General features: G+C 44.4%; 1 protein-coding gene across 1 annotated transcript; it reads left to right on the forward strand.

The window, feature by feature from the left end:
• Positions 1-4,389: 4,389 nt before the first annotated feature.
• Positions 4,390-23,477, forward strand: EIF3B (eukaryotic translation initiation factor 3 subunit B). The gene is made up of 19 exons (XM_083413494.1): positions 4,390-5,331; positions 8,673-8,865; positions 10,723-10,842; positions 10,926-10,983; positions 11,625-11,753; positions 12,473-12,630; positions 14,507-14,638; positions 14,737-14,803; positions 15,466-15,512; positions 15,719-15,929; positions 16,937-17,009; positions 18,773-18,895; positions 19,300-19,378; positions 19,781-19,919; positions 20,437-20,562; positions 21,634-21,711; positions 22,232-22,340; positions 22,669-22,785; positions 22,884-23,477. Exons 1-18 carry the CDS (start codon positions 4,644-4,646, stop codon positions 22,770-22,772), a joined length of 2,634 nt encoding a protein of 877 aa, XP_083269620.1. The 5' UTR covers positions 4,390-4,643; the 3' UTR covers positions 22,773-22,785; positions 22,884-23,477.
• The last annotated feature ends 142 nt before the right edge of the window (positions 23,478-23,619 follow it).

Below are 23,619 nucleotides of genomic sequence, written 5' to 3' on the forward strand. Positions count from 1 at the left end.
AAGCAAATATCTCACCTCTACGGGGAGGAAACCTTCCAGCTGACAAGAACCTACGAGAAACTAGAAATCCGAAGAGCCACCATCTTATGTGATCTCTTGTTCCTACGCAACTGCCGAGACAACAACTTAATTCCCACATGCTTCCAACTTAAATTCCACTCTAAAACCCCAGCTACCGAAAGGATCCTGAAACGAACTGAACTATCTCTAATCAGAAACGAACTACACAAGAAAAGATACCTACTAAACCAAACCAACAAAGATCTACTCACTCTTCACCTCAAACTCTGTAACAAAATCCACCCTGCACTCTGGGACAAATGCAAACAACTAGCCGTCTGGAGAGCTGAAACGGAGACCTCACACAAGACAGACACACACACCAACAAACTCCACAAACTAGAGAAACGCCAGAAGCCCAGCCACCCTCCACAACAACCCATGAAACAAACAGTACATAACATATCAGACAGGATCCTCACCTCAACTGAAACCAAAGTACTCTCCAAAGGTTTCAACTTTGCAGTCGCCCCGAGACGCATCCCCACGGAAAACATCATATGCGGAGTCGAAGCTAGCCTAACCAAAATCAATCCAGATGAAGCCAATAAAATCAGACTTGAAGTCACCAACATCCTCTGCTCCAGCAAACCACCCAGAAGCAATTTACACAAAGAAGAACAGAAAGCACTCACCAACCTGAGGAAAGACAACAACATAATCATTCTCCCAGCAGACAAAGGTAATGCCACTGTTGTGATGAACACATCGGACTACCAAGCAAAACTATCAAATCTACTCCAAGACCCCACCTACCAACCTATAAAAACAGATCCCACCACCTATCTGGAAAAAACCACCAAATCCAAAATAAAAGCCTCTCCTATCAGTGAAGAAATCCAGCTAAGAATCATCCCCAGAGAAAAATCATCCAGATGCCCCAAACTCTACGGCCTCCCCAAGATACACAAAGAAGGAACACCACTCAGACCAATAGTCAGCTCCATAGGCTCACCTCTACAAAATCTCGCTAAATTTCTCGCCAAGCAACTTCAGCCCTATGCAGAATCCATCTCTTCACACGTTCCAAACTCCTTCCAGTTCATAGAAACAATAAAGAAGCAAAACCTACAACCCAATGACCTACTTGTGAGCTTCGATGTTGTATCTCTCTTCACACAAGTGCCCATTAATGAAGCCTTGACAGCCATTCAAAACAAATACAATCCCCCCGAATACATCTTGGACCTGACCAACCACTGCCTAACCAACACGTACTTCATCCACAATGGACAAAGATACAAACAGATAGAAGGAGCACCTATGGGATCACCCCTCTCACCGGTCATCGCTAACCTGTACATGGAACACTTTGAAACCAATGCTTTAGACAAGTCAGAACACAAACCCAAACTTTGGCTCAGATATGTTGACGACACCTTTGTAATTTGGCCACACGGGAAGGAAAAACTGGATAGCTTCCTCACACATCTCAACAGCCTACACCCCAAAATACAATTCACTATGGAAATAGAAGCCAACAACCAACTTCCCTTCCTTGACGTCCTAATCTACAAAAAACCTGATGGCTCCCTAGGACACACTATCTACCGGAAAAAAACACACACCAACCGCTACTTACATGCACAATCACACCACCACCCTGCACAAATAAACTCCGTAGCCAAGACTCTCATCTCCAGAACCAAACGCCTGGCTGACGAAGACCACTTGACAACTGAGTTACAGAATCTCTCAAATGTGTTAATTGCCAATGGATACCAGCAAAACAGGGTTACGAAGCTAATCCAAAAAGAAACACCCCCCAAAAACCAAGACACAGAAGAAAACAATGGCATAGCCCTCCTTCCTTATATCAAGGGCACTACAGATAAAATTAGCAAAATCCTCCATAAACACAATATCAAAACAGCCTTTTGCACCAACCAAAAAATAGCCAATATCCTCAGAAACCCCAAGGATAAAATTCAGTTGGAAAACCAAGGGGTCTATGAAATACCCTGCAAAGTCTGCCCAGCCACGTACATTGGACAAACAAACAGACGAATAAATGCACGTATCGCAGAACACAAGAATGCCGTCAAAAAAGAAGAAAAAACTTCCTCTCTTTTCCAACACATGAAAGAAACAGGACACGAAATTAATTTTGCAGATTCCAAATTGCTCTTTAACATGGAACATCACCACAAGAGAATAATCATGGAAGCCATCGAGATAGAGAAACACCCTCACAACATGAACAAGCGTGACGACACATCCCGCTTGCCAGACATCTGGAAATTAGCCCTCCCCACAAAATCTGACACCAGATCCAGAGGCACACAGAACGCCATCACCAATCAACCACACCAGACCCAAACCCAGACCCTCTCCACAGATAAATTACAGACACCATCCAGTAGCCAAACCAGGGTGGCACCTCCGGATGCTGCACCCCCCTGCAATCCCTACACAGATCTGGCTGGCACAGGCCACAAAACCACAGCTCGCCCCTATACACGAAGCCAAGCCAGAGCACAACCAAGTGCAGTACAGCCATCTTCTCAGAAAAACTCTTCACAAAGTTCAAGAGTTCAAGACACGAAGGCTTTAGCAACTAATCCACACCTAATGACCCACCTAAGTGGGATTCAGGAAATCACTCAAGAAATCACTCAAGATATCCCTCAAGTAATTAAGGAACAAAAGAAGAAAAGGCACACTAGCCTGGGAACCTCCTCTCTGCCCAGAACATTGGAGGCTATACACCACACCTCCTCAACAGTATTTATAGGAACTCAAACACTGAGATCCTGCTCTGTTCCAGTAACAAGAAGCCGAAAGCACCAGCCTGAAGATGACGAGTGAGACCTCGTCGAAACGTCGCCTAGACACCCCAACTTTTACACGGGAAGACACCCGAGGACACCAAAACCTGCATATATATATATATATATATATACACATACATACATATACATACACATACATACACACACACACACACATATGGTGGTTTTATATTTTGATATTGTTCTGTGAACCGCCTTGAGACCTCCAGGTATAGAGCGGTATATAAATTCAATCAATCAATCAATAAATAAATGCCATGCCATGCCAGTTTAAGTGGTATCATCATTGCTTTAAATGTATGGTTAAGAATGCAGCCTGCACCAAGGAAATGCCATAGCATTCACTTGAAAATAAAGCACAAATCTGGAGAGGGCCCAATTCATCGCACGTGAGGATTCATTTCCCTTTGGCATTTATTGCAGGTCCTCTTCAGGACCATTCAGGGCCAGATTTAGGTTTGATGAGGCCCTGAGCTACTGAAGGTAATGGGGCCCTTTATATCTCCAGCTGTCCTTTGTCAACACCAAATTGTTGGAGTTTTGTTGAATATATGCTGTGCGGTCATTTATTGACTTAAAACCATTTGCACATAACAAAATATGTATTTTATCAAAGTAATTGTTGAACTGAAATACAATTAAAAAGTATATTAATAGTGAAATATTTTGGAAATGTGCCATCAGTTTTTTCCCCCTTTAATTTTTTGGGGACCCTAAGCTATAGCTTGTTTAGCTTATACGTAAATCCGGCACTGGAGAGATCGTTCTTGGCGACAGTTAACGGGCGGCGGCGGCGAAGCTGATTATAGCAGGTCTCGTTAAGCCGCAGCGCTCATTAATAGCGAAAGAAATCAAACAATTAAAAAAACCCGAACACGATTTATAGTTTAATTTATGTATATCTTTTTATTGTGATAAGGGATGTTGTCGTAAGTTGGTTTGGGTTGCATTGGGAAGGAAAGCGACTAATAAGCTTAATTAATAACAATAAATTATTGAGATCAATTGCACCTCCCTACTCCTAGGCTTCCCACTATGTGTCTATTTGACATGCTCAGACCGCCCCCCTTTTTGTGGGGAGACTTAGTACAGCTCACCCGCCTGGCAGGAGGATGACTCGTCAGTTGGAACCATTTCAGTCATTTTTGAAGGGGTGATTGATTCCCCTTTGCTACTATCTCTTCCACAGTGACAGCTTACGATCAATATAAGCTAGAATTTAAAATAGGGGGATACACATATATTTCGACAATAATAACATGAGTAGAAGTACGCGATGACGATACCGCTATTCACAACACTACTTTCACCTCCGCCCTCCCTCTGGGATGGTCCATCCGACCCCACCTAAGGGCGGGCTTAATGCGGGGCCTCGAGCCGCCATGTTGGACTTAACCACCAGGACTGTTCTAACGAGGGGGTGGGATGTGAAGCGAGCGTACCTCAAGACCGAAACGCCTAATTCCTAGGGGGAAAGCATAACTGGCCGTTAACCGATCGCAAACCGTGTCCTGGCCTATTAAGATAGGAGATTAACCTATACAACGCAGTAAGACCCCGCTTTTGGAATCCGTTCCTCCCCCCCTCCTCTGCCGAGTTGGTCCCTACCCCCTCTCGCGAGACTCGCCGCCGGGTCCGCTCTCGCGCACATGGCCCGGCGAGAGGGCGCCTCCCCTGCGCGCGCGCCTGCGCGCTCTGTGCCCCCTCCCTCCCCCTTTTCGGCCCAGCGCGCCGCCTTGCCTGTTCGTGCGCCGCGCGTGTGAGGCGAGCGGGAAGGCCGCGCAGCCCCCCATGCAGGAGACCCAGGAGAGCCCGGCGGCCGCCGAGACCCCCGCCGCTCTGCCCGCCCAGGACGAGGGGCCCGGAGGAGGAGGAGGAGAGCCCGGCGGCGGCGGCGAAGGAGAAAGAGGCGGCGGCAGCAGCGGCGGCGACTCAGAGGCCGAGCTGCCGGACGGGCCTTCCGCGGAGGAGCCTGAGGGGAAGAAGGAGCCGGAGCCCGAAAAAGGCGGCGGCGAGGAGAAGGAGGAGGCGGAGGAGAAGGAGCCGCGAAGCAGCAGCAGCAGCAGCAGCGCCGGCGAGGAAGAGAAGGCCGCCGGGGAGCGTCGGGAGCAGCCGCAACCGTCTCCGCCTCCGGCCGCCGGGCCGCCTTCGCCTCCTCAGGAGCCGCCCGAGGTTGCCGCTGTAGCCGCCGCCGCCGCCGAAGAGGAGCCGCCGGAGCGGGAGAAATCCCCCGAAGCCCCTGCCTCTGCCCCGGCCGAGAAGCCCGAGGGGGACCAGGAGGGATCCGAAGGCGGCGAGGCGAAGAAAGAGGAGCAGCAGGAGAAGGAGGCCGAGGAGAAGGAGGAGGAAAAGGCCGAGAAGCCCAGCAAGGACGAAGAGGAGGAGGAGGAGGAGGGAAGCGGCAAGGAGGAAGAGGAGGAGGATGAGGGCATCTCGTTCAGCGACCCCGAGGATTTCGTGGACGACATCGACGAGGAAGGTGGGTGGGCCGAGGGAGGAGGAAAAGGAGGGAGAGGCCTGGCGGCGGCCTCTTCCGCCTCTTCCTCGACACGTGTTTGTAAGCCGCCTTGTCGGGGGGGGGGTTAAAATAAATATTGTCTTTATTGCTATATGTAATTTTGTATGTAGCCTTTTCCCTCAGAGAAGGACTGGAAGAAGCTGGCATGTAATATGTGGACATTAGTGGGGGTGGGGGGAGAGAGCCTCGTGATCCTTAAAAAAAGGGGGGGGTCGGTGTGGCCATTTGGGAAGGGGTGGCAGAGCTTATGCTTTGCTTGCAGATGGTCCCAAGTTCGGTCCCCTGGAAGGGCCGGTTACATCCCACTGCCTGAAATGGTGGAGACAGTGTCATGGGTCAGTCTAGGCCAGTATTCTTCAACCTGGGGATCCCCAGATGTTGGGACTAAAGCTGCCATCATCCTTGGCCACAGATGTGAGTTGGCTGAGGCTGACAGCCACCGAAGCTTCATGGGCACCTGAAGATCCTGTGTTGAAGAATACTGGTGCAGAGTAGTGCCTCTCAAGCTGTGGGATGTGGTGGTTTGGCAGTCCCCACCCCCAGCGTGCCAGGGAGCAGACCTTGACTGTAGTGAAGTTGACAAGGTCCAGGACCAGTCCATGGACTACCACGTTGAGCAGCGCTGGTGTAGACAGTAGTGAGCAAGATGACTTAATGGCCTGGCCATAAGACAAGCTTCCAGCATAGTCCTTCTGAGATAGAACAGGGAAAAGTGGGGAGGGGGTCACTTGGTCATCTTGTTGGCCTACTCCAGCTCCCATCAAACAAAGGGTTTAGAGAGCCAGTGTGGCCTAGTGGTTATAGAGTGTTGGACTAGGACCTGGGAGGCCAAGGTTTAAATCACGCCAGTTGGCCATGAAGCTTTACGCAAGTCTCAGGGCTTTGGGGGAATTAAATGGGGAGAACTGTGTATTCCAACTCCCACCACCCCGACTGCTGGCCCTTTTCATTGGGGACAATGAGAGTCATAGTCCAACATCATTTGGGGAACCAGTGTGGAGAAAGGCTGTTCTAGAAGGTCCTGGTCTATCAGACTGAAGAATATGCAAGGCACTTTGGTGGATTGGACAGCAAGGCCCACCTTGCCCAGCACCCTGTTTCTCAACTGTGTTGAGCCAGATGTATCTGTAAATCTCACAATAGGACACTAGCCCCCTCCTGTGTCTTGTCTCCAGATTGTGGTGCAAAGATATATTGCCCCATTACATGCAGGGCTTTGTGTTCAGTATGTGTCCGGAGAGCAAAAGAAGGCCATTGTGCCCGGGCCTTGCTTGGCTTCTTGGAAGCATCTGTTTGGCAACTGTGGGAACAGAATGCTGTACTAGATGGGCCTTTGGTCTGATCCAGCAGGGCACTTCTGGTGTTCTTATGATTCCTAGCAACTGTAGTTTTTAGTGATGCACTATCTCTGATGCAAAACAGACAGTATCCAGCCCCTGTTTACATGGAGTACATATGTTATCTCCAGGTAGGGCTGGGAGAGACACCTGCCTGTAACCCTGGAGATCTGTTGTCTGTTGATGGATAGACCTTATTTAGCTAGATTATAAGGCAGCTTCTTAGTTTATCTGCTTTAGACAGTTTGCCATATATGTAATGTTTTCTTAACAGGTGAGTTTGCCTGTTCTAAGTCTCATTGGCATTGATAAAGAGATTTCCAATCTTAAAACTCACAAATGCTTGTGGTGTTTAAAATATGCTGCTGCTTTTATAAAAACATAAAATAACCAAGCAAGGAGGTGGGATCAGCAGTTGAAATGAAGTATAGAAACATTATCTGCCGTGTACAAGAGATTGTAAATAAAATTGTCTTTAACTGACTAAAAACAGGAGACAAAGTGTTTGATTATCTAGCTGCAGCTGCCGAGGAGGACTGTCTGGTTATCACACTGAAATGTGATTCTACTCTAGGGAGGACATAGAGAAGGGCATTTGTCCCTGACACTTTTTAAAAATAAAGTGAAAAGTGGATTTCAAAAGGCCATTTTAAATTGGAAGTCTATAGCATGTAAGTGCAGAATAAAATATTTTAGTGATATCTAGTTTTAAGCCATGATTGTATAAATCAACAGTATGTTAGAATACCACATTTACTTGAGTCTAATGCATCATCAAATCTAATGCACACCTCAATTTTCAGAACCTTGAAACAAAACAAAAAAATATATTTGCTGGCAAATGTAAATGTGCCATCAAATCTAATGCACACCTTGATTTTTACAACATAATTTGGCCAAAAAAAGGGAGCATTAGATTTGAGTAAATAAGGTATTTTGTTGGTTGTTTTGTGTATTCAGCAGCCCTGATAGTAAATACTGTGTTAGAGGCTAATGTTTTATAAGTGAATTTCTCTTATTGTTAAGGGAAAGATTGTGGTAGGGGCATACAAATTTATAGACTAGAGGATGAAGACTTGCACTTGTCTTGATTTGCTGTGTGATTAGAGCAAAGGCTTATTTGAACCCATGGAAAACTTGTTAAACTGCTATAATTAAAGGGTTTGTAGCATCTTTATAATTATAAATAAAGCCATGTTCAATGTTCAAAGCGTTCAGTTTGGAGAAAGACTGGATGTGCCGGGTTACTTTGTTAGATTTTTGTAGTGGTGTAGAAGGATAGCAACCAACATTTGTAATAGCATCATTCTGCCCCAGTAGATTTCCCCCCCCATCAGAATATAGAGAATTGAGTTTGCAAACTCCATAGAAATGTGGATAGTGGAAGAAAAACAGCTTAGCGCTGTGGTGGCTGCTTGTCCTGGTTTAAGTGGCAGACTTCAAGGAGAGAGGCAGCCACTGGGAAGAATAGCTTGCCCCTAGTTGGTCTACAGATGGGAGACTGTTCTTCTAAGCAAATCCTTGTTATACAGAAGGCAGTGAGAATGAGCTCTTGACGCAGCAAAGTAGAGAATGAAGTTTAGAAAAGCATGTAACAAATTACTTTGCTTACTCAGCATGTTTCTAGCAGCAGGATAGCTCAGTTGGTTAGAGCATGATGGTGATAATGCCAAGGTTGAAGGTTCAGTCAACTGCATATTCCTGCATTGCAGGGAGTTGGGCTAGAAGGGACCTCCAGGTCCTTTCCAACTCTACAGTTCTGTGATCCTTATGCTAAATGTCTATTAGTTTCTATAGTTAAAATACAGAAGACTGATTCCAATGTGGAGTTTGCGCTTCTGCTTTCAGCCTTTACCAAACACATGGCTAACCAAACCTAGAATATCCCAATTAGTTTTCTTTTATCCTGTAAATAAATTGTGGGTTTTGCTGTCTCTCTCATTCGCATACTTATCTTTTCCACAGAATTACTTGGAGATATTCTGCAAGAACGTCCACAGGAGGCTGATGGAATTGATTCAGTGATTGTGGTGGATAATGTTCCTCAGGTTGGACCAGACCGACTCGAGAAACTGAAGAATGTTATCCACAAGATTTTCTCAAAGTTTGGAAAAATTACCAATGAGTTTTACCCAGAAGCTGATGGGCAGACTAAAGGGTGAGTGGCTGTCTTTTTTAGCTATCATTGCTAGCCATTGCTGGCTAGCCAGCTATCATTGCTGAGCAATCCTTCCCTCTCCAATGAGATGCACCCCACCTTTCCAGCAGGAAAGGGAAGGTAGGGAGACTATTGCTTGGCCACTACATGGTGGATGGTGCCCTGAATGCCAGCATGGCCAGTTCTTGAAAAGCTGCCTCTGCCTAGCAGCAGGCAAGAAAACTTGTCACTAGCTTTTCCTGTGAGAAAAGGAAGGTATTCTTTCTTGGGTAGGTGAGTTACACCAGGTGCTATGCTACCAAGCAGGCAAGCAGCCTTTAGCCAAGGAGCCTGTGAGGATTGCCACACAATTGTTAGGACACCCCATCATACCTCAGCAGCTTCAAACTTGAAGGGAAAACTGGTTGGTCACTTGTCATACTTACCAGAGGTTATTGATGCAGTCACCACAGTGAACATGGTGGCTGAAAATGAAAATGTCACATCCTCTATGACAGGCATCTCCAACTCCCAAGAGACTGTGATCTACTCCCAGTATAAAAAAAACAACATCCGGCAGTGATCTACTCATTGGAGGGTGGGGGAGGGTGGGTGGGTTGCCCAGAGTTGCGGAGCTTTTTTAAGGAGGGAAGTACCCAGAGTTGTTGAGCTTTTTTGGGGAAGGATTGCACTTTGTTTTTTAGCTTTTCCCACATTTTGTACATGATGAGGATCCTGCAACCTACCAGGATCAGCCGGGGTAGATCACAATCTACTGGTTGGACATCCCTGCTCTATGATTATGGGTTTCCAGTGAGATATGGGACTGAAGTTTCAATGAACTTGCAATGTATAAGAACTCTAGAAGAATGAATCGCAGACCCTAGCAAGTTTTGCCAACAGTGGGCACATGCTATGAATTATTACTCAGGGGCGAAACTAGGTTTTACTACACCCGGGTCACCCAGTTTGGCACCCCCCCCCCCACATTTGTGTACATGCACACAAACACACACAGGTGCCCCCTCTGGAGGCTTCACCTAGGGCAAACAACCCAGCTAGTGCCCCCCCCCCAGTAGCTACGGCACTGCATTACCCATGGACAGATAATACTTTTCGAAATTAAGCTATGGGGAGTTGCCTGATAAAAGTAAGTTCTCTGTGAAATTAAACGAACCTTTAGTAGAAGAATAAGTTTTGTAAATTAAGTAGTGGCATTATCAAGTAGAGGGAGGAGGTTAAGATTAGCCAGGGTCCGCAGGGGGGTTTCACCCCTCCAAATGAACCACCAGCAGGTACAAAATCTGCCTGTCGCTAGTCGCCAGATCAAGAGTAGCAGAGAGCTTGCTTCCTTTTTCTCCTCATATCTAGTGCATTGAAATTCCTAGCATTCAGAATCATCTACCAGCCTTTCCCCCCTCATTTATTTCCCCTTTTGTGTCTCCCCTCTTGCCAGATGGCACATTATATGCTAATGTGGCAGACATATGGAGCCATGGCTCTATTTTTCAGCTGTTGCCATTGTCTCTGAGACAATGCAAATTGAAAAAAAATATGCACCTTGATCCTGCCCTTAAAATGGTGTATGCCACGCACGAGGGATTCTTGCACAGAGATAATTCTGAGGACAGCAGCTGCAGGCCCAGCTTTCACTCATTGCACAGTGTCACATAACATTTGGCACAATTATATAAACAAGCCTGAAATATGACTTTGGGGAAACAGTTGGTGTTGAATTCCGTTGAGTTGAAGTGTGGCTGATGTCACTGTTGAGGTTTGGCTGAATCCAGAGCATTGGGCCATTCATTTCATGTATCACCTCTTTGGGCAATTTCAAATTAAGTTGTCAGCAATAACTAACTAGATGTTTTACTGCAGGTATATTTTCCTGGAATACATGTCTCCAACTCATGCTTCAGATGCCATTAAAAATGCAGATGGCTACAAGCTAGACAAGCAGCACACTTTCAGGGTCAACCTTTTCACTGACTTTGACAAGTGAGTATCGTCATTTCTTAAAAGCAGAAAAGATTGACTGTTTGAAATACAAAGAAGTATAACTGACTGAATCACATTTTCAGATACATGACAATCAGTGATGAGTGGGAAATTCCAGAAAAGCAGCCATTTAAAGACCTGGTGAGTTTTCAGATGCATGTATAGACTTTAAAGATCACTGTGTCCATCAAGAGGCAATACTAAGTTTCTACCTGAATAGGCTTGGAATCCCTCCAGCGCAGGTCATGAATTCCTAATACTGTAGGTTGTTAAAGAATACTCCCACACCTCAGCTTGAAATGTGAATGATACACTGTGGCAGGCAATCAGATACTTATTAAAATCTGAGCACGGTGTTCTTTTTTAAAAATAAATATTTGTATATATGACTGCAAGATGCAAAATAATCTTGCCTGTAAAAATGTTAAGTGTTTGCAAACGGTTGTCAATGATCCTGATATAACATTTCCCTGTGTTACAGTGAACGTCTGCAGTTTTATGTCTTTCAACAAATGCAGATGAATATGGTGAATTTTGGCTTTCACTGTTGTGTCTTGGAACCGTGGGAAGTTCACAAAGCCCACCTAGGTGTGTCAGAATTCAAATCTGGATGTTCTCCAAATTTCACAAATTCAGTATAATACTCAGGAAATGTTGTGTCCAGCAAGTTGAGCTTTTATATTAGCTTTTCCATCGTTATTAACCCTGTCTCAAATAAAGACCAAATAGTATTTTTTTATAGGTCCTATCTTCCTAAACTGTTTTCCTTTTGACTTTTCCAGGGGAATTTGCGCTACTGGTTGGAGGACCCAGATTGTAGAGATCAGTACAGTGTGATCTTTGAATCTGGAGACAGAACCTCTATTTACTGGAATGATGTTAAGGATCCTGTCACAATTGAGGAGAGAGCTGTGAGTGTCCCTAGGAAGTATCTCTTTACTGAGAGCAGTTTGTGTGCAGTGTCTGTAAAAAGGAAATAAAATATATAATGTGACTAAACATTCAGTTAGCATATGATTCAATGAACATAATAGCTATTCAGTAAATTAGTGAATGTGGGGACGCGGGTGGCGCTGGGGGTAAAAGCCTCAGCGCCTAGAGCTTGCCGATCGAAAGGTCGGCGGTTCGAATCCCCACGGCGGGGTGCGCTCCCAGCATCTGCCAACCTAGCAGTTCGAAAGCACCTCCGGGTGCAAGTAGATAAATAGGGACAGCTTACTAGCGGGAAGGTAGCGGCGTTTCCGTGTGCTGCGCTGGCTTGCCAGATGCGGCTTTGTCACGCTGGCCACGTGACCCGGAAGTGTCTCCGGACAGCGCTGGCCCCCGGCCTCTTAAGTGAGATGGGCGCGCAACCCCAGAGTCTGTCAAGACTGGCCAGTACGGGCAGGGGTACCTTGACCTTTACTTTTTACATTAGTGAATCACATCAGTTACCTGGCTACCAGTTAACCATATTCACATATGAGATTTCTGTTTTTAGAATGCTGAGGGCCACAAATAAATTTAGATGTCGATTGACGTTAGATGTCATGCACCAGAGTAAGGGATTAATCCCAGATAAGTTTTTATGCATCAATATGCAAATGAAATATGATTCAAATGGTTATGCTATGCACTTTTGCCCTTGTAGCGATGGACAGAAACCTATGTACGCTGGTCTCCAAAGGGTACCTATCTGGCTACATTCCATATGAGGGGCATTGCTTTGTGGGGTGGAGAGAAATTCAAGCAGATTCAGAAGTTCAGCCACCAGGGGGTGCAACTCATTGACTTCTCACCTTGCGAAAGGTAGTGTATGAAATTAGTTGGTGGTGGTACTGTGGGAATTGGGTGTATAAAATATATTGCCTGTTACAGTTACACACTCTATTGATTTACCTATTGGGGGCTGTTATACCACATTTCAACCGTATTCCTGGTATGGTTTTCAAGATAGAATAAAACAATGTACAACTACAAACAAAACACACTAAACTAAAACTTAAAAGATCATGGAAGTAGTACAAAACATTGCCTGAAATGAAAAGAGCATAAAGTACGTATCAGGCTAAGCACTCTGGGAAGAACATTTCACAGTTGAAGCAACACCTCCAAGAAGACCCCCAGGTGACAGGCACAGCCAAAGGAGGCACTGTACTGGATATATTAATGTATGAGTAGATTACATTAGATCTGTTTGTTGTCGTTTGCACTTGCAGCTCAGTTTTCAAGAGATCTTTTCATTCAGGACCAGTCAGGTCTGAGCAGTTTCCATAGCCCCTTGGTGAAAACATTGACTAAATTTATTAATAAGTTTCTAGACTTTCAGCTAGCAGAATTTGCAGGGTATGAAATATCAAACTGCGGCTATTTTTTTCTTGTTGTGAAGGTTCTCATACTCATGCTTTCTTGGCATAGCTTGTGTGAAATAGTTTGGAAAAAAAGTTGTTGAGTGAGGGCCCCCTGTCTCACAGGATGCTTCCCACTCGGCCTCCTAGCACAGAAGGGAAGGTGTTATGGCTCACCCTTGCCTTCTACCTCTTTTCTGCATTCATTCCTGGCTCCTGGAGAGTCAGCGACTCTTTTGCTCCCAGTTCTCTGTCTCTCTTCTCTCTCTCTCTCTCTCTCTCTGTGTGTTTGTGTCTGTATTTGTCTGTTTTTCTTTCTAGCTAGTAACTAGGTCTTGTATATAGCATGGTGCAAAACAGTTCTGCCATTTAGAGAGTTCAGCTTTTGTTCTAATGAGAATTCCAAGTGGTCTAGAAGCCGCTTCCTAGACTTATCGTAGTGCAGAGCTTTCCAAACTGTGTGTTGTGTGAATGCTCCCCACTCTCCTCCTGGGGCTGGAAAGGGGCTAGTTTAACCTCCAGTTTGCTAGGAAAAGTGAATTACTGTGTTGCAAAAAGTTGCATTTCCAAATAGTATGTCGCCAACATGAAAAGTTTGGAAAGCTCAGGTGTACCCCCACCCCAAACTCTTAGTTGCCTCTTCAGTTCCTTAAACTAGCTAAGACTTCCTGCCTTTTGTTGGCTTTGAGGTGGGAACATAATTGGTCACAGACATTTGTGTTGTGGTTTGTGTTGAATCTCTCACATTTGTTTGCTAAAGGGTTGAAGCTGTTGGGAATGTTATATTTGAAGCCTTTGTGCTACAAACCACTATCATACCACATATGATTAATGCATAAACCCTAAAAGGGAGAAACAGGATGTTAGATGCTGATGTTTTTGAGGGCTCTGCCATTCACTCACTTATTTGTCTTTCTACTGCCTGCTTTTCTGCAGTCCAAGGAACTCTAAATAACTGTTATGAAACTGACCAGTGCTTTCTTACTTTAATTCTGGAATTTGGCAAAGTTGAGTACTGCTTGAGTGACAAGGCCCTGGCAACAAGAATGCAGTATCTTGGGTGCACCATGTAAAACACAAAATCTGCATTTTAATGGAAAAAACCTGCTTGATTCTTCACCATACATCAAGATGTGCTTTGCTGTCTTACAAAACTTCTGCTAAGCATTGCAGTTTTGAAAGTATGCTTCCCCCTGTGCAGTTGTATTCCTGGGAACAGAAACTAAGAAAGATAAAACATGCCCCTCTAATGAATTTCAAAGCAACTCAAATGTTTAAACTTGACATAAGATCACAGCTTTTATGTTTGTATAATTGATCTATTCTTCTTTGTGAAGGTACCTGGTCACCTTCAGCCCTCTAATGGACACCCAGGATGACCCTCAAGCGATCATTATCTGGGATACCCTAACTGGACAGAAGAAGCGCGGATTCCACTGTGAAAGCTCAGCCCACTGGCCCATTTTTAAGTAGGTTGGGCAGATGGTTAACAAATTGCTTTTTAAAAAAACAAACATGCTTTTTGGGGAAGAGAAACGTATCTGATTTCTTGAAATTCTTTGCTTAGGTGGAGTCATGATGGTAAATTCTTTGCTCGGATGACATCTGACACTCTTAGCATCTATGAAACACCTGTAAGTCTCCCTTCCTTTCTGATGTAATATGATAGATTCTGTAACGTGCCTATTCACAGTCAAAATGTGCCAAAAGGTATCCTGCTAATAAGAATATAAACTTAGTGGACGATGTGCAAGCATGCATCCCATACCCATTCTGACTTCAGTGTTTGCACGTCGCCCACTAATGCAACCTAAAAGATGTTGCTAGTTTGGCTTCAAATGTTGGACATAGATTGCATTTTCTCTCTCACAGAAAACCTCCAGAAACCACCACAATTAATTGTGGGGACAGCCTTCTTGTAGCTGTCCGTTAAGCTTTTTGAAATACTGTTTGTTCATAGTATTCTTTCCCCAACAAAAGTGAGGAAAAGGTGTATTGGCCCTTTTATGTCCAATAAAGACCACTTAGGGTTTTTGTTTCTTTACATGTCTTAAGTATTAAAGTAATTCCCCATTTCTGTTTCTTGTGCTTGTGTGCGTGTTAAGATTTTATTTTCTTCTTTGTTGATTGTTATGTTTATAGTTTCACTATGTTTTTATGCTTTGTTTTACATCACATTGGGGGGCTCTCTTAGAGAAGTAGACTATAAACTTTAACATAAATGTTATTATAAACTTAAATTGAGATAGATAGGTGTGTACTAGAATCATTTTGACTTTATGTTCTCTCTTTCTAGTCAATGGGTCTGTTGGACAAGAAAAGTTTAAAAATCAATGGGATCAAGTGAGTATTTTTCTTTAGATCTTACTCTCCTTGCTGCTGCTATTGTTATTTTCGACATATAATTGTCCTCCTCGCAGTGGCTCCCTCTCCTTTTCCAAAGTGTGAGAAATAGATTTCATTTGGCTCATGTGATGTGTGGGTTTTTTATATTAAAAAAAGTGCCTTAAGCTACTAAATTGTTGCATGTTCTGTTTACCATCCCTCAGAGACTTCTCCTGGTCTCCAGGTGGCAACATAATTGCTTTTTGGGTGCCTGAAGACAAAGATATACCAGCCAGGGTGACGTTGATGCAGCTGCCCTCCCGGCAGGAAATCAGAGTGCGGAATCTCTTCAACGTGGTGGACTGCAAGCTGCATTGGCAAAAGAATGGGGATTATCTCTGTGTGAAAGTAGACAGGACACCCAAAGGCACACAGGTACGTGGCTCCGAATCTTCCTTACAGAACTGTTAAACACTCCGATTTTGAAATCCCAACTTTTATATTATCAAAGCTAAGAGAACACTTGAAAGCCTTTTCTGTTTTTGATTGAAGCATTCTTGCTCAAAGAGTGGCTGGGGAAACCCAGCCAGATGGGCTGGGTGTAAATAATAATAAATTATTATTATTATTCCACCACCACCTGCAGCAGCTTCATGGCGCCTGATCTCCTCACATATAAGTTGCATGGTTTGTGTATCTGTCTACTCCCTCCTTTCTTATTGCACTCTGTGTAAGCCCCATTGCTCTTTTGCTTCGGAGTGCTAGTTCCTGCACTGGGCGAAAGCTTTTTAATGAACTCTTAGCACACATTTGCTGCAGGACTGCAAGGATTACCAGAGAACATATTAAAGAATCCACGAATTTTATTCTAAATATAGGTAGTTCACATGCTGCTATAAAATCTCTTGAATAGAAAATGACTCATGTTTACAATTACAGGGGTTGAGCTTAAAATGAAGCTATCCCATCTGGCATGGACCTGTTTTCCACACAGTCTTCTGTGTGTCCCCACCCCCTCCTGAGTGCAAATAGTTCCATTCTTCAGAGTTGATCTCGTGTATGCCTGGAGATGGCTGTATCTTACTCTGACTAGTTTACTCTATACTAGCCCTGTCTAATGTGTATTTCAGTTGAATGCTTTGCAGTTCAGCCTTGTAGAAGAGAATAAATAACAGTGTCTGGAAGGTAGCCTTGTTTTGGTTCTTCTTTGCTGCAAGAGACTTGTGGCTCCTTAAAGACTAATTCTAAAGTGCTGCAAGACACTTTGTATTAAATAACAGTAGTGCATCTTGCTCTAAGTTGTGTGATTTTAGGCACCCTAAACACTCAGATCCAAACAGCAGCAGGCCAGCTACTTCTGCTTTTTATTAAATGCATATCATCTCAAGTCCCTACCTGAGTGGATGACATACCCACATCACCTTTTTCTCCCCCCCCTGCAGGGTGTAGTGACCAACTTCGAAATCTTCCGCATGAGAGAGAAGCAGGTTCCTGTTGATGTGGTAGAAATGAAAGGTAAAGCACACATTTCACATAGCTTCAGCTCTCTATGCACTACTTTTTGTCCTTCAGTGTATATCTAATTTAGTGTTTATAGCATATGAAATATAACAGAAGTGAAACACCACATAATGTAGCCACCAGGGTGCTGAAAGGTATTCTTCCAATGCTACTCTCTGGACTCAGTCCTGAAGCCAGGATCAGAACCACTGTGCCTGCAGTTCCCTTTTCCTGAAGCCAGTCCAGGAGACTATCATGGTTGAGGCTATCAGATGCCTACAAGAAATCAAGAGCAAGGTCACACTGCCCCAGCCTGCTCTTTGCAAAGGTCATCCATCAGGGCGGCCAAGGGGTGAACCCAGATTCGAATGGATCTAAATAATATGTGCCTTCCCAATAATGCTTGCAGCTGCCCCACCACGACCCTCTCCACCACCTTTTCCAAAGGGGGGTATTTTGCAAGTGGTTGATAGTTGTTCCAATCCAAAGGGTCCAGAACCAGTTTCCTTAGGAGCAGCCACACCGGCGCCTCTTTCAGTGCAGCAGGGACCATCCCCTCATGCAGTGAAGCTTTAGCCACACTCTGGACCTAACCAGCCAGCCCTCCTGAACTAGATTTGATAAGCCAAGAGTGACTACAGTCGAGGGGAAATGGGGTGGTGCGCATTGTCCCCAGCAGCTTGCCACATCAGCTGATTGCATAAGGTGAAACTGATCCCACAAAACACCCCCGATAATGACACTATGTACTTCAAGCAGAGCTGCAACAGGTGCGGAGTCAAGATCACCCCAAAGTCGAGGCTGTTCTCAAGCGTGCAGCCAATTGGTCATGATGGGTCTTAGAAAGTGCTAGAGGTCCCTCCCCTCTAGGGGATGCAATCCGAGACCGCACTGCCACATGGCAGGCACGGTTATGTGTTCTTGCCGGTGTTGGGTCAGCTTCAGAGCGATTTTGCACCATCTGTGCTCCAGTCTTCATCTAGCCTGTTTCACAGTCCCACATTCTTCAGAGTACCAAGGAGCTGTTGAGGCTCTACAACACCAGAGAGGATGCTCATGAGCAGGCATAGGCAAACTTGGCCCTCCAGATGTTTTGGGACTGCAATTCCCATCATCCCTGACCACTGGTCCTGTTAGCTAGAGATGATGGGAGCTGTAGCCCCAAAACATCTGGAGGGCCGAGTTTGCCCATGCCTGCTCATGAGTGATCATGGCAACTTTGCATTTCATGTCGCCATTTTATAGGTAGGCAGGATGATCACCAGTTTTCTCCACTGGAAAATCCCCCAGAGCATTGAGAAACACATCTGGTTCCATCAGTCTAGAGGGTGGGCCATCCACATGGCCCTCCTGCAGTGGGGACCTGCCACCGCCAGTCAGAACTTAACCTGATAATGGTCTGACCATCACAAGGAAGTGCATTGCGTTCCCCCTATCTTCAGTCCATCACTCATATCACTTGGGGTAAAGATCACATCAAGAGTGTGCCCTGACTGGTGTGCTGGACCCAAGACCATCTGAAAGAGACCCATGTTTGTCATGGAGTCTGAATTCTCAAGCTGGCCCAAGAGCAGCCTCCGCATGGATATTGAACTCACCCATGATTGTCATTTTAGGGTCCTCCAAAAATATCCCAGAGACTACCTCGGCCAGCCTGATCAGGAATGCTGCTGGGCAGCAGCATTTTGAATGTCTAGGAGACCCGCATGAATTAGAAGCCTTTTCAGAGGGGATCTGGCTAATTTTACAGGTTTAATGTAGGTCTTCCTCTCTTGCAGAAAGCATCATAGCGTTTGCTTGGGAGCCAAATGGAAGCAAGTTTGCTGTGTTGCATGGAGAGCCGCCACGAATATCGTGCTCTTTCTACCATGTGAAAAACAATGGGAAAATAGAGCTCATTAGTAAGTAGAATTCAAGAGGCTGTGCCATGGCTTGGGGTTTGAGGAGCTCTGTGTGTGTTGTTACAATCCATTTTAAAATTCATTTGAACTTTTTGGCCAAATAACTTTGTCTTTCAAGACCTCTTGGATTTCTCAACTATTGAAACTTGGACAACACAGCACTTGGTCATTTTTGTGACTGCAGATCTGCTGTAAAAGCATTGATGCTAAGTAAGGCTTCTTATATGAATGAGATTGTGTATCCTAGTTATTCCTGGTCTTGTCAATACTCTGGAGGCAGCATTAACGGGGGCATGAAGATTTTGATTACTTTGCTTTGTAAGGCTAAAATCTTTATTACGAAGGCGTAATATCAATTTTATAAAGCAAGGATATTCGTCTCATGTATTTGAATCTTATTTCAGAAATGTTTGACAAGCAGCAGGCAAACACGATATTCTGGAGTCCTCAAGGGCAATTTGTGGTGTTGGCTGGTCTCAGGAGGTGAGTACTGTTTCTTGGCAAGCATATCTTGAGTAACAGAAGCTTTTTAAAAAAAAAAAAGGTTCTTGACTTGAAATAGGTTCCTTAGAGGGTGCCATCTTGGTCCACTGGAGCAAAAACCACACAGAGCTCTGTTTTATTTGAAATGGTTCTGTAGAGTTTTATTTCACCCTACAGAGTAAGAGTGATCAGCAGGTTAGTTTACCTTAATATAAAGGAAACTTCTGCCCTCTCCCAGACAAAGGACTTTATGAAGCCTGTTTCAAATCCAACGTCTCCGCTTTTAGATGATGCCACCTGACTCATACCCAGATTTCAAAGAAATGTTTGTTCAATTGTTTCACAGGCTTAAAAGTTGCCTGCATGTAATATATAAAATATTCTAATTATTTTTCTATGCAGCATGAATGGTGCCTTAGCTTTCGTTGATACATCTGACTGCACCATGATGAACATTGCTGAGCACTACACAGCCTCAGATGTTGAATGGGACCCCACAGGCCGCTATTTGGTGACTTCTGTCTCTTGGTGGAGTCACAAGGTATTATCAATACTTCCCCACCCCTTACCCTTCTCCATCTTGAGCCTGTTAACAGGCTTTGTGTTGTATTTGTTTTAGCTTGGATACCTTTGATTCATAAATATCATCAATAGCATTGTTCATTATTTCTTCTTGTCATTGTCATGCCTCTGTAGGCCCAGTGCATTGGTTCTGCTCTTAATTGTAGAAGAGGCTTGAGTAAAGGGGAGGAGATAATTGTGGGGCTTCCACTGTGTACTCAACTACTTAATGTGTGCTCCTCAAACAGTGAGATTCCTTAGTTACTCTGGTGCCTGGCTTTCTGTGTTGGTACCTTGTTTATATGTAATTCAGATCTTTATGGTAAACATTTGCCATATATAAGTTAAGGCATCAATTGATGGTCATTAGAAATCCTTTCACAACACCACAGAAGGGAATTTGAATGCTTTCAGCTTTTTAGGGCTACAAAGTGAGCGGCTGGGTGCAAAGAATGCCACACCGTGTGTGACACAACTTCACTGAACTGTCTTTCTAGGTGGACAATGCCTATTGGCTGTGGACTTTCCAGGGTCGCCTCCTACAGAAGAATAATAAAGACCGGTTCTGCCAGTTACTTTGGAGACCCAGGCCACCTACGTTGCTCACCCAGGATCAAATAAAGGTATTGTGTCCTTTACGGTGGGAGGTTTGGTGTAACTTTATGGGTCGATGTTAAGAGAAGGAAGCTTGGTATTAGGAAAACAGCTCTAATGCTTCGGGAATTATAACACAGACAACAGTTGAAGCTCAGCACAAGCTGGGGATAAGGAAGAGACATAGGTCGGCATTAGATCAGATACTTTATGTGTGGCTGATCTCAAGTTCAATCCCTGACATCTCCAGTTAAATGTTCAGGTGGTAGGTGATGAGAAAAATCTCTGAGATCCTGGAGAGCTGCTGCCAGTCAAAGTAGTCAATATTGCAAGACATAGGTCAGTGGCTTAACCTAGCAGCTTGCCATGTCCACAAACCCCTCCCCCAGTTCAATTTGCAATTGCCTCCAGCAAGCCCAGCTGAGTTTATCCCTTTCCCACTGAACTGGACCTCATTCCCCTGAATACATTGGGAGCATGACATTTGTTGATCCAGCCCCATTCTGATTCCTGGTGTGCTGCCTACAGCTCTTGGGAAGTGTACTTTACCCAGTTTACCAACATTAAGTAGTCTTGGAAAAAAGTATTTCTCATCTACTGTTGTCTGGGTTGCTGAAGAAGGGATACTTGCTCCCAGAGCAGCGGAGGGGATTTGGATTTGGAAGTGTTTGGGGAGCTGAATTATCCAAGCCAGAGAAAGACTTGGGGCCATAATGCTCTCTTGCTATTCATGGAAGGCTTTGAAAATCACCAAGGAGGCCAGTTTGCCCCCCCCCCCATACTCTGCAGTAGTAAAATATTGGGTTATATTCAGCTACCTTTTACTCAGACCCACTGAAATGAATAAACTTATATTAGTTATGTTCATTAGTTTCATTGAGTCTACCATTGAGTAAAACTAAGTGGAATACCACTGTAGAACTAAGCATGTCTGATGGATTGCTGTAGTATCCTACGCACGGTATTTGAAAGGCGTGTATCCTGCTTAGTCCACTTTTTCTTCTCAAAATATGCTGGGGCTATATGAAATGGCAGATTTTGCTCAATATAACATAAAATCATTTTAAAATACAATACGTAACACTTGTTTCCTGAAACAGCAAATCAAGAAAGATCTGAAGAGATACTCCAAAATATTTGAACAGAAAGATCGTCTGAGCCAGTCTAAAGCCTCAAAGGTAAGCTACCTTTTGATCTCTTGGTGCTTTGGTTTTGAGTCCAGACACCTATTTCCAGACCTAGAACCCTTGGATTCATTTTCCAAAGCTGCTTCTGGCAGGAACATTGTATAATAAGGGAGTGCTGGGGCAGGGAGGTTGGAGCACACTGGAATATTGGAGCAGGGAAGTCAGTAAATGAGAACTCTTAATTCTTCTGCTGGAGAATATGGAACCTTTAGCAGTATTCAGTGTGGGGAAATGTCTGTAAATGCCTTTTCCTGCTTGTGGCATCATTTGGCCCAGATCTTGATGCAATGAATTTCGCAAGTGAAGCCGTTTGTTTGCACTAGTGAAAGGTATTTTGTCATCCCAGTCCTTCCCATGTTTACATGGAAATAAGTCTCTTTGGTAATTTTAAGTAAGCATGTTTGGGATCGAAGCCTTGGAAAGTCCATCTCTTCCCATCTTGATTACTCCTGGGGAGGTTTCTAGCTGCATTTTGATTGAAGGTTTAATAGCAACCTCTTGTTTTCTGTAGGAACTGGTAGATAGAAGGCGAACAATGATGGAGGAGTTCAAAAAATACCGCAAGATGGCGCAAGAGCTGTACATGGAGCAAAGGAATGAGCGGTTGGAGCTCCGCGGAGGTGAGTTGGCTTTCCAAGTCTTAGGCTGCAATCCTGTGCATGCTTACTGGAGAGTAAGCTGCAGTGAACTCAGCAGCCAGATGAAGACAAGTCTCTGTTAGGGAAAAATACTGGCAAAACTGTTACTGAAATAGTGTTGGGCTTACCTTAACAAAATAAGTGATAAGCAAAATAATTAACAAAGAAGTTGATATGTGGCAGAACTAGTTGGTTTGAATGAGATGGCAGCTGTAGGTCTGTTCTAACACAGCTAAGATTCTGTTTCATTTTGGAGCCAGGATAATGCTGCCTTGAAATCATGCAGGTCTAATACTTTTTCTCTTCACAGGAGTGGACACAGATGAGCTGGACAGCAACGTGGATGACTGGGAGGAGGAAACTGTTGAATTTTTTATCAATGAAGAAATTATTACAGTTGCAGAGCCAGAGTAGTCCGAAAGCCGTGGTAAAACCCATTCACACTGTGTACTTGGGGTGGTAGGGAGGGGAAGCTTTGTTGAAATCCCGGAGACTGAGAGTTACCACCTTCTCCTTCCTTTGCAGCACCACCATATCTCGTACTGAGGAGGGATTTGTTCATTTTCAGAAGGTCTACACAACTTTGGACTTTTTTAAAAAATCCATATTCTCTCTCTGGACGGTGAATGCGCAGGATTCGTTCATTCTGACACATTGTAGTGCCTTCTAGTCCCCACTGCCTACTGTGGGGTCACTCGAAAGGCACTGCTTTTAAATTTTTATCCTTTATTGGGGGAGGGTTTAGTTTAATTTTGAAAAAAATCTACCACCAGTATTTGCTGCTTGACACTCCAGCAGTGCTGCTCTCAGCTGAGCAACTTGGAACTGTGGCCCTTACAACTGCAGCCTTGGCGCAACTTTCAGTGTCTTGCCACAACCCCGTGATGCTTCTGTTTGCCGAAGACTGTTCCTGTGCCCAAACTGCACAGGTGGAAGTTGGTTTCATGTTGGGGAAGATCACCGAAAAAACTGTACTTCATACTATGTGCTTTAATTTGCGGAAGCAGCACTACAGTGGGCTCTACCCTCCTCCATTCAGATTGTGACATGGGCTCTCCCAGGTTGAACATTGGAAATAAAGCAAACCTATATGCTTAATAAAGAGGGCTGTGTTATATGTTTGTTTGTTTATTATTAAATTTGTGAGGTCCATGCCTTTACACAGAATACCATAAAACATTATTAAAAGATAACAATAAGATTATAAAAGTAAGCTAAAATTCATGCCAAGCTATCCCAGCAAGGAGACTACCCAAAAACC

Source organism: Podarcis tiliguerta (genome assembly GCF_965153285.1).
Source record: "Podarcis tiliguerta genome assembly, chromosome: 14".
Taxonomy (NCBI): domain Eukaryota; kingdom Metazoa; phylum Chordata; class Lepidosauria; order Squamata; family Lacertidae; genus Podarcis; species Podarcis tiliguerta.